This window comes from Saccopteryx leptura, chromosome 1 (genome assembly GCF_036850995.1).
Source record: "Saccopteryx leptura isolate mSacLep1 chromosome 1, mSacLep1_pri_phased_curated, whole genome shotgun sequence".
Classification (NCBI taxonomy): Eukaryota; Metazoa; Chordata; class Mammalia; order Chiroptera; family Emballonuridae; genus Saccopteryx; species Saccopteryx leptura.
In genome coordinates this window covers 43,576,864-43,588,971 of record NC_089503.1, presented here as the reverse complement: position 1 = coordinate 43,588,971, position 12,108 = coordinate 43,576,864, and the positions used below count along the sequence as shown (strand labels likewise).

Here is a 12,108-nt window from a genome sequence, read left to right as displayed (position 1 = left end):
TCTTTATGGTCTTTTTAGTCTATTTCATTCATTACTGCTCTAATCTTTGGTATTTCCACCCTTCTACTTACTTTGGGCTTCCGTTTTTTTCCCTACTTCTTTGAGCTGTAAAGTTAGGTTGTGCATTTGAGACTTTTCTTCTTTGTTGAGATAGGCATTTTTCACCATGAACTTCCTTTTTATAACTGCTTTTCTTGCATTCCATAAGTTTTGGTATGTTCTTTTCCCATTTTTATTTGTCTCATGTACTTTTCATTTTTTTTAATTTCTTCTTTGACCCATTGGTTGTTCAAAGGCATGCTGTTTAATTTCCACATATTTGTGAATTTTCCAGTTTTCTTCATGTAATTAATTTCAAGTTTCATGTCATTGGAAAAGATGCTTGATATAATTTCATTCTCTTAAATTTATTAAGACTGTTCTGTGACCTGTGATCTTTCCTACAAAATGTTCCATGTGTACTTGCAAAGTATGTGTATCCTGTTGCTTTTGGGTGTAAAGTTGTGTGTATATCTGTTAAGTCCATCTGTTCTAATGTGCTGTTTAAGATTGATGTTTTCTTACTGATTTTTCTATCTGGATGATCAATACATTAATATAAGTGGGGTATTAAAAATATACTACTATTTTGTATTGCTGCTTATTTTTCTCTTAAGGTTTGTTAATACTTGTTTTATTTATTAGGCTCTCCTATATTGGGTTTATATATATATATATATGTTACATGTTATATCCTCTAGTTGGATTGGCCCCTTTATCATTATATAATGCTTATCTTTATCTTTCACTTCAGTCTTTGTTTTAAATTTTATTTTTGTTATAAAATGAAATAGATATTTTAGCTTTCTTTTGGTTTCCATTTGCATGGAATATCTTTTTCCACTCCTTCCCTTTAGTCTCTATGTGTCCTCACATCTAAACTGAGCCTACTGTAGGCCACATATAGATGGGTCTTGTTTTATTTATCTATTTGGCCACTCCATGTCTTTTGATTAGAGAATTTAGTCCATTTACTATTTTTTATTATTTTATTGACTTTATTGGGGTGAAATTGGTTAATAAAATTATACAGGTTTCAGATGCACAATTCTACAATGCATCATCTGTATATTGCATTGTGTGTTCACCACCCCAAGTCAAATCTCCCTTCATCACCATCTATCCTCCCTCTATCCTCCGCCAGCTTCCCTTCCCGCTTTCCCTCTCACAATCCCACACTGTTATTTGTGTGTATAAAGGTTTTTTTCTTTGCTTTACCTTTACCTTTTTCACCCAGCTCCCCAATTCCCATCCCCTCTGACAGCTGTCAGTCTGTTAGTTGATTCACTTTTAAAGTAATTTTGATGAGAATGTACTTACTGTTATTGAGTTCATTGTTCACTGGCTGTTTTTGTAATTTTGCTCTTCTATTACTTTTAATTAGGTCCTGAACTGTTGGGTGTTTTAAAGATTTCTCTACCTGTTCCTTCTGCCTGAAATGTACCTCCCTGCATTTTTGCTTATATATAAGTCCCTTCATTCTGTAAGTTCAGTTAAGACCCATTTCCCTATAGAAGCTTTCCATGGCTTTCCAGGCAGGTGCAATCTATCTTGTAAACTCCTATAACATTTTATTTATATAGCTCTCATGAAACTTATCATATCATAGACGCTTAACTATATTTTATTTTGTATATGTCATATATTTCTTACTAGAGCATAAACTCTTTAGAGACTTGTTTTATGCCAAATTGATGGCTAATATCATGTTGCATAGAGGTTCTTAACATAGGGTCCACAGATTTCAAAAATCCATCTACAAAATTCAGGGGTCAGTAAACCCAAATGAAAATAATTTTTTTCACTAACCTTTAATTAAAAATTTATTTTCCTTAAATCATGAATGTGGGCAACAAATTATAAAATAATCATAGTATCTATAACATTGTAACCAGTAGATTCATAATATATTTTATAAAATTGTACTTGAAGTGATATCTAAAACTATCACATGCTTATCACTACTTCAAAATTATATTTTAATCTTTCCATTAGATCTTATTTTTTAATGAAATAGTAATGGAGCACTTTCTACTTTATCACAAAAATTAAGATTTAAAATTTTAATGTAATTTATTTTCTCTATAATTATGTACATGGATTTTACTTTATGCATTTAAAATAAGAAAGGACCTATATTCTTTCAAATTGGTGCTTTGGAATTCTTCAGTTATAGTTCCAGAAGTGGAATCATTGTGTTGTAGGTCATTTCCATTTTAAATTTTTTGAAATAACACTACTTTCCACAGTGGCTGAACCAATCTGCATTCCCATCAACAGTACAAGAGGGTTCCCTTTCCTTCAAAACCTCACCAACAGTTATTGTTTGTTGATTTATTGAAGATACCATTCTGATAGGTATGAGGTGAAACCTCATTGTGGTTTTAATTTGCATTTTCTGATGATTAGTGACTTTGAGAATCTTTTTATATGTATATTAGCCATCTATGCGTTTTCTTTGGAGAAGTGATTATTCAGATCCCTTGCCTATTTTTTAATTGGATTGTTTGTTAAACACTCACTCCTATGTTCATTGCAGCATTATTTATAATGGCCAAGATTTTGAAACAGCCCAAGTGCCCATCAGTAGATGAGTGGATAAAAAAGTTGTGGTACATTTACACAATGGAATAATACTCAGCCATAAAAAAGAATGAAATCTTACCTTTTGTAATAGTATGGTTGGACCTGGAGATTATTATGCTAAGTGAAATAAGCCAGTAAAAGGCAAGTACCATATGATTTCACTTACATGTGTAATCTAATAAACTAACAAGCAAAATAGAAACAGACTCAAAGATAAGGAGAACAGACTAACAGCTATCAACGGGGATGGAGGTTGAAGGAGCTGGGTGAAAACAGTGAAGGGATTAAGCAAAGAAAAAAATCTTATAAAACAGATAACAGTGTAATGATAGTAGGAGGGAAAAGGGTTGGAGGAGGTAGAGGATGTTAGAGGAAGGATAGATGGTGATGGAAGAAGACTTGGGGTGATGAGCACACAATGCAATATTCAGATGATGTGTTATAGAATTGTGCATATGAAACCTGTATAATTATCAACAAATGTCACCCCAATAAATTCAATAAATATTTTTTTAAAAATCCAAAACAACCAACAAAAAAATAAAATAAGGAAGGACTTATAGATTTCACTAGAATACAAAGGGATCCACAAGGGAGAAATAAAGGTAAGCAGGTAAGAATCTCTCAGTTCCAATACAGCACTTTGCAAAATAAGAAAAAAAAAATAAAGAAAAATAAGCATGATACCATCTAGTTCTTTATTGGGGCTATAAAAATATACTATATACTATAGAATATTGTATAAACATATTATTCATAAAAATTCATAGTCCTAGCCCTGGAAAAAGACCAATTCTCTGTCCTCTACTAAATAGCCCTATTAAAATACAATTAAGATTGCTGCATACATCCAAGGACAATTTATTATTTTCCAAAAAAGATTATTCCATACATGGACAGCTACAACTGTTCAACAGTTGGTCTTATTATAAAAAATAATCTGGTCCCTTGTAACTTCTTATCATTGATCTGCATTTTATCCCCAGGGAGCTAGATAGAATAAATTCAGTCACTCCTCCATATGACTTTAATCTTTCGAGACAACCATCATGTCATCCTTGATCTTCTTTCTCTGGGGTTAATTTTACTAGTTCTTTCAACCATTCTTCTTATTACATAATTTTCCATCTGTTATCATGTCAATCGTCCTTCTCTGTGAATACTTTTGAGTCCCTCTTAAAGTATGGTAATTCTCAACTCCACACAATAATTCAGGTGCATTATATTGAACAGGGAGTTCCATCTTTTTGCTACATACTGTAATTCTAGTAATGCTGACTGAGATAGCACTGGCAATTTTTTAGCAGTATTCACCATGCTAAGTCTATTGCGCTTTCTGTCACCTTAAACTCACAGGCTTTTATTATTATTATTATTATTATTATTCATGTGTCCGCTATTTGAATTTCCTTCAGTAATTACTTATGCAGCTAGGAGTTTGGGTCACAATACAATCTATTAAAGTTTAACTTAATGGTTAGACTTGAGTGTTTGTTTTCAGTTTGTCAAAACTTTTGTTTTATTTCTTTCATACATTATATTCAATGTTTCTCCCAGATTTGTTGCATCTGTAAATATAATAAGCATGTTTATCACTTTTTAATATTTGTACTTACTATATTAGGTACAATAATATACACTAAGAATTCCTGAATTCAGATGCCTAAAATATATATATTGTATAAAACAAAATTCTATAAAGTTCATAAAAAACATCCTTTAATAGTAGGAATACAGTGATACAGGACTCTTAAACTGAAGGTCTCATCTTCTAAATGTCTCTCTTCCACCAAATCTATAACAGTAATAAAAAAGAAGAATATAAAACTAACCATTACTTGCAAGAGAAAAATTATTTAAAACTCCTTAGCGGCTATGGCTGGGTGGCTCAATAGATAGTCAACCCAGCTCATAGTGAGGTCGCAGGTTTGTTCATGGCACATGAGAGAAACAATCAATGAGTGCACAACTAAATGGAACAAATAAGTAGAACAGTGAGTTGATTCTATTCTCTCTCTCTCTCTCTCTCTCTCTCTCTCTCTGTCTCTCTCCTGTCCCCCACCTAAATCGATGGGGAAAACTTTTTAAATGAAAATTCCCTAGCAATCTAGACAAAAAAAGAAGTCATCACAAATCAATTTATTTTTATGCGAAGGAGCTCTCCAATGTATTTTGAAAACCACTTCCTTATAGAATTAAAACCATCTTTCTGGTGAGTCATAAAACTAATCTGGCAATATCGCTTATTCAGAGTTTATTGATCTGGCAGCCTCAGTTATTCCAGATTTAGACAAGAATGTAGAAAGTAAAGTCTGAGCAGTCAGAAGAGTCAGCACGAGGTCCATGCACTGAAGATCATTTCTATTACCTAGAATCTCTCAATGATTCACCCAGACATATTTGTTTGTAGTTTAAATATAGTCCAAAATGTCATCATCTAAATTCATGATTTATAGATTAATAGAAAAAAATAGAAATTACACACACACACACACACACACATGCTGAAAAATATATTTATATCATCAAGCAGACACAAGAACTCCAAAGTTTCATAATTGCAAAGAAATAACTATAAAGCCACACAGTCCTAATTATTCCAATTATCTCTGAAGGCACCATTCCATGATAGCATGATAAAATAACTACATTCATAATATGATAATCATCATAATACCTCAAATTTATGTAGTTTGCAGTTCAAAAGAGACTTTTATATTATTATAGTTAATTCTCAAAATGTTTGAGTTACCAAGTCAGGTATTGGTGCTATATCAAAGTTTTAATTTTGTGGCTCAAGGAGATTATAGAATTTATCCACAATCACATTAATTGGTAGATTAATTGAAGTTCATAATCTACTGCATCATGACCCCAAGTCATCAAATAATATTTACATTTTATGCTATATAGTGTGGCTAGTAAGACAGACAAGCATGTAATACATTTTAGAAACTTCCACAAAAATTGCTGAACATATCCACAAAAATTAATTTGAAAGTTTTTAAACTTCTGAGCCCTTGAAGGAATAAAATTAAGTTACATGAAAAATTCCCTTATATCAAATCCCCATTTCCCTATAGAGCCACAGAGGTTTAAATTTAACTTACAATGTTAGTAATAAATCCAGAACCATTAATTACCCTACATTTTAAAGTCTAAAATCTGTACATAAAAAATGAAAGAACATACATATTATAGCAATCACTTAGACTTGACTTATTTAACTGAAAAATATTATTAAAGAGTCTTTCATCTGTTTTTTAGGACATATTTGAACCTAAGTGGATTCTTGTGGAGAGAGTAGAGAAGGTGAAGGTGGGATATTAGAGTAGATGTCATGAGTCAAAGCACTTCCCCCTTGAGCATTTAGCATTAATATTAAAAACCCTCAATTCCCTAAAAAAAAAAAAAAAAAAGAAAAAGAAAAAGAAAACCCTCAGTTCCCAATTCTACAACATTGGAAGGTAAAATAACAACATATATAAAAATCAGGAGAAATAAATTGTTTTGGGTTTTCTTTTTGCTTTTTAAGCAGTTGATATTTTAATAATAAAATACTATCTATCAAAAGGAAATAATACAGAGAAAAAAATTTAAAATAAAGTCGCAGCTGAAAAAATTCTTGTAATACCTTTTTTCAGGGTAAGGTTTACAATCTGTTTAAAATCTTGATTTGTTATTATAAGGACCAAAATAAAAAAACATAAAGTTTTACAAAAATGGAGCTATCTGCTTAACACTCCTAATGGATCACAGTCTGCCATCACCATGGTAACCTCTGAATAACTTTTTCCTAACCAGTGCTAATTATTCACTTCTCTGGCCCTTGAATTGCACCCGTTTTTTTGTTTGTTTGTTTGTTTGTTTGTTTTATAGCATGGAATCTTTAAAAGAATAAAGCCCAACAGGGAAGGCCACACATACCCTCTTGTTCAGTCCGAGTCATTTCCTCAAGCTTCTTCTGTTTCAGTGTGTCCACCACATCGGCAAGGCTCCCTTTGCGGCGTTCTGGGGTTCCAAAAGTAACACTGGTCATTATCTCGCGGTCCCGACTCCCTTCGTCAGGCTTATGTGGTGAGGTAGAGGTATTTCGGAAGGAATATAGGGAACATAACTTATTATTCTCTGACTCCTAGAACAAGAAAATAAAATAAAACATTAGAATACTTGCTTTTGCATATCGTTGGAAAAAAAATCCCAAACTCAAAATGATGCATATATGATGCTTAGATGGACAAATAAAATATATTAACTGTCTCTGCTTAAAAAATACTAAACATTAAAGATGCAATTATCAAAGGAACTAACCTGAAATTGCAGGTTCAAACTGTTTATTTTTTATACATAGAAAGCAGCTAAGTTGTTCAAAAACAACTTTCAAATGGACAATTCAATTTCTTTTTTATTTTTTTCAATTTCTTACTCACTTATAGCCTTCATTTAAAATAATTCAGGCTCAATTATTAATTATTAGAACTGGTAAAGTTTTTCTTTTAATTGGCAGTTTTATTAGCAATGTTCTTCTTTCCCCATCCTAAAAATATATATCTATATACATCACAAAAACGTTATCATCCTTGAATTTAGAAACAGTCGAGAAATTAGCTTCAATAACCACAGTTAATTGTTCACCAGAAAATATATAAAGTATCTAAGTCAGTGCCAGAAAGTTAACTAACCTGAATATTTTTGTGTGCTAGGGTTTGGGGAGAATCATTTTATTTTCCTAGCTGTACATCTGTCAAATGTTACAGAAACCCCTTTCTTCTCCTTACTTTTGCTATTGATACTTTAGCACAGAGTCAGACACGTTTTTTCATGTGGCATTTAAAAATGGCTTGTGTTTATGTTTGCTTCTTTACATAGGAAAAAGTTTATTACAGAAACATTTCCACAAGAATTACTTCACAGTACAGAGAACTTGGCTAACTGGTAAAAAGAGATAGATCTATCTGTAAGGAGGAAGAATAAATCTTAGATTTAAAATAATAGATACCTAAAAGTTTATAGAAAAAACATGTTTCTATATCTCTCTAAATCAGAACTGAGGGTTGAGAGCAACTACTATTTGGCCATAGCCTGTCAGTAGTCTTGCGTTTGCCATATCTGTCTGTGTCCGGGTAGTCTCTCTTCAATAAAAATAAAATAATAAATAAAAAAGTGAATAAATAAACCATTTAGCCTTTGTGATTCTCATCAGAAGCTTGAACATCTTAACTGCTTCTATATTTCTCTCCAACTTCGCAAAGAAGCCTGGCAGGCTTCAAGAACTAGAGAAAGAAGCAGGAGGCAAAAACTACAGAGTTAATAACTAGTGGGAAGAAGAAAAAAGAAAAATGGAATCAATCTAGAGAAGTTTTCACATATATTAAATGAGACAATAATTGTGCTCAATAAGTGCTAGGTATATAGGTATTATTGTCATTATATAAAAGGTAGGAATAAAATATATTTTTAGGGTTATTAGGAGCATATAATGAGATAACATTTATAAAGTAACTGGACACCATGCTGACCTCTTAGGCAGTGGTGTTTAATAAATGGTCGGTGTCGTTAGTCTGATGGAAGGAGCAGACTTAGGAATGAAGCCAAGGAGGATTTTCCCCACTCTGGACTTAAAAATATAATTAGTAAAATATGCTATGAGTCTTAAACTAAATTGAATATAGTGAAGTCTGTGACTATAGTAAAAAAATAAAAAAAACAGAATTGTATACCTCAGATGGGTAAATTATGTATCTTACATCTTTTTTTTTTTTTTTCCTTAAGTTGGAAACAGGGAGGCAGTCAGACAGACTCCCGCATGTGCCCAACCGGGATCCACCCGGCATGCCCACCAGGGGGCGATGCTCTGCCCATCTGGGGTGTCGCTCTGTTGCAACCAGAGCCATTCTAGTGCCTGAGGCAGAGGTCATAGAGCCATCCCCAGTGCCTGGGGCCAACTCTGCTCCAATGGAGCCTTGGCTGCTGGAGGGGAAGAGAAAGACAGAGAGGAAGGAGAGGGGGAGGGGTGGAGAAGCAGATGGGCGCTTCTCCTGTGTGCCCTGGCTGGGAATGGGACCCAGGACTCCTGCATGCCAGGCGGATGCTCTACCACTGAGCCAACCGGCCAGGGCCTGTATCTTATATCTTAATAAAGCTGTTAAAAAATATTGTGAGCAAAATCTTAATCTTTTCCGCATTTCCACTGTTAGCACAATGTCTATCACAGAGCAAATGCTCGTTACATTTGTACTGAAGTAAAGTGAAAAGGATAATGGGGCAGGGCAGGAAAGAAAACGTCTCTCTTATTTTTTAAATTTTATTTAGAAAATTAAGTTTAACAGGGTGACATTGATCAATAAGAAAACATAGGTCTCAGGTAAACATTTCTATAGCATTTGAACTGCTGATTATGTTGTATACCCATCACCCAAAGTCAAATCATTTTCCATCGTCTTATATTTGTCCCTCTTTATACCCTTCCCCCACGCGCCTCCCCCCTCATCCTCCTCCCCCTTGGTAACCAGTTCACTTTTATCTATGTCCATGATTCTCAAGTTTTATATCCCACAGTATCTACCTCAAAAATTCAAAAACATTGGTACGTAAGGACACATGCACCCCTCTGTTCATCGCAGAATTGTTCACCGTGGCCAAGACATGGAAACAACCAAAGTGTCCCTTCATAGAGGTATGGATAAAGAAGATGTAGTACATATATACAATGGAATATTACTCAGCCCAAAAAATGATGACATAGTGCCATTTACAACAACATGGATGGACCTTGAGAACGTTATACTGAGTGAAATAAGTGAACCAGAAAAAGCTAAGAACTATATGATTTCACACATAGGTGGGAGACCACCTCTTTACCTTGATCCTAGATCTCTTCCTTCCCCAAGAAAAATGTTGTATTTCACTAATGTTCACAATAATTCCATGAAGTGATGTATAGGAAATGCTTTAGATGCTAATCATGCTCAGTACATGGATTTTTGGAATGGCCTCTTCATTCTTCACTTCATGCAAACAAAAACTGAGATGTATTTGCAAAAGCCATTTTGACCTCTTAATAGTGTCCCTATCAGAAATCTGATCTAGTGTTTTTGAATTGATAATAACCATTTGATCAATCATGCTTCTGTCACTTTCATTTCAAATACAAACTAGTCCTTATAAATCAAAAGCAAAAACTCTGATTCAACTTAAGGGATTAAAAACCAAGTCAAAACAACAGTTACGTGGAAGTGGTTACCTACAAATGATTCACCACTGACCAATAAAGCAAATTTTTCCATAACTTGAAAGATGGTAGGGGTGGCTCTCCAGCCTGAGTAATAACTTTAAGTTGTCCTTAAAGCACTTAAGCTCCATACATTACCACTTTTTTCTCTCAGGACTAATTTCAGTCTTATTTACTCGCTTAATAGGTCAACTATGTTTCTTGTTTTACTCGTGGGAATGTGGTTACTGCCATCCTGCACCACAGACATTAACATGGTTCCCACATTGATGACCCACACTGTCCTCAGCCCCATGATCTGTACAAAGTGGCTCAACTCTACCAAGAACAGAGCAAGATGATGAAAGGTCATGATTTCTCCATGAAAGCCGCAAGAACTACATGTAATATGTCACCAAGGCACCAAGATAACCAGGGAAAGAAATCATAAACGGTGTTAAGTTGTGTATTTTATACCATTTTTAGGAACAATAGAGAGGGGAAAAGTTTACTGTTTCTGACCCTCACTTTATGAACTTTGTAAAATTTAAGAAATATTGGCCTTTTATGAATGGAAGCTTATAGGTAATTGATCTGAGGAAGGGGACACACAAATCCAAACTCTTACAATGAAGAAATTACTGTTGGATAAAAAGCAATAATGCCAAATTAGAAAAAAAGATTTGACAAAGAAATTTTCTTTAAAAATAAAAAAATTAAAACTTAACTTATTCTGTAATTTCCAAAAACAAAACATGTATTATGAAATGCCAATTGTGGCAAGCTTTCCAATAATAGTATCTATTGAGTCTTGATGCATTTCGCTGCAGCACAACTGTAGAGAGATTTGAGACAGTATTTCCCTAAAGCAGTCATTCTCAAACTTCAATATAAAATTCCTGGCAAATATGCTAGAATGCAGTTCCTCAAATCTTCTCATACCCCAAAGAGTAGAACTCAAGAATATAAATTTTGGTGAACATTCCAAGTGATTCTGATCACAGTTCTTTTAATTCTGATGCACCCCACTTTAAGAAACATCGATCCCTAAGAAAGCAATGAAAGAAATGTGCTTTGCCTTAATGTTATAATGCAGATATAATTATAAACAATTTTAGGAAGCCTGGTTAGTTGTGATTCTAAAAATAACATAAAGGAGATTACCTCTCTTCATTTGACCTTTATTGTAAAAACAACCACTGTTTAACATGACTGAATACATGAGCAACACATAGAGTAGAGCATATGGGGCACTGAGTAAGCATTAGTCCATTCAAAGGAAATCTACTATAAATTTGTTTTCTTTCAACCCTTAATCTCAGTGGTCTCCACCAAACCTAACAGTAAAAAAATATTTTTTCAAAAATATTAATAAAAAGAATCTCAGTCCCAAAACAAGGAATAAAGAAAGTAATGTTGATTCAGATTATCTAAAGAGTATTTCACTGGAAATCAATTAAACACAGTATAAAAATTATATTAGAAGACTGAAAAAGTACCCACTAGTATAAAAACAAAGTAATTAAGTAAAGGTTCTAGAAAAGACAAGCAATTTTCACAAATTAAGGATATTTAATTAAGATGTTTTTGTACCTGAAGGAATAGAAAAGTAAATATTAAAAACAAGCACAAAAAGAACCTCATAGACATGACAACAGTATGGGGATTACAAGAGGAAAAGGGTGGGGGCAGGTAGAAGAGGGTTAAGAGGAATAAATGAAGGAAAGAGAGTTGACTTGGGGTGGTGAGCACAGAATACAGTCTACAGATGGTGTGTTTTTGAATTGTACACCCGAAACCCATATAATTTTATTAATCAATGTCACCCTAATAAATCAATACAATTTTTCAATTTTTTAAATAAAAATAAAAACAAAGCATATATACATATGGTGACAGATGTTAACTAGACTTATTGTGATGATCATTTCACAAAATATACAAATATTGATTCATTATGCTGTACACCTGAACTAATATAACATCATGTGTCAACTGAACCTCAATTAAAAAACATGTGAGGTGATGGATATTAAATTATTGTGGTAATAACTTCACAATGCATACATATGTCAAATCTTTATGTTGTACACCTTAAACTAATAAAAAGTTATATGTCAATTATATCTCAGTAAAACTGGGAAAAAATATATTAAAATAATATTGCTGCAACTTTTTCAGAAGGTGTTATTCAAAACTGACTGTGGAAATATTAAAAGGATGGTCAATTTAAAAGCCTTCTCATGGTACTATGAATATACATCAAATGTATT

At 33.2% G+C, this 12,108-nt stretch overlaps 1 protein-coding gene across 18 annotated transcripts in view; it reads right to left on the bottom strand.

Moving 5' to 3' along the window:
* SOX6 (SRY-box transcription factor 6) overlaps positions 1-12,108 on the bottom strand; it is a 655,048-nt gene that overhangs the window by 348,643 nt on the left and 294,297 nt on the right. For all 18 annotated transcript variants that reach the window (XM_066365360.1, XM_066365351.1, XM_066365321.1 and 15 more), the window contains one exon: positions 6,553-6,760. In XM_066365360.1, the coding sequence (XP_066221457.1) occupies positions 6,553-6,760 (208 nt within the window). The remainder of the gene's footprint in view (positions 1-6,552; positions 6,761-12,108) is intronic.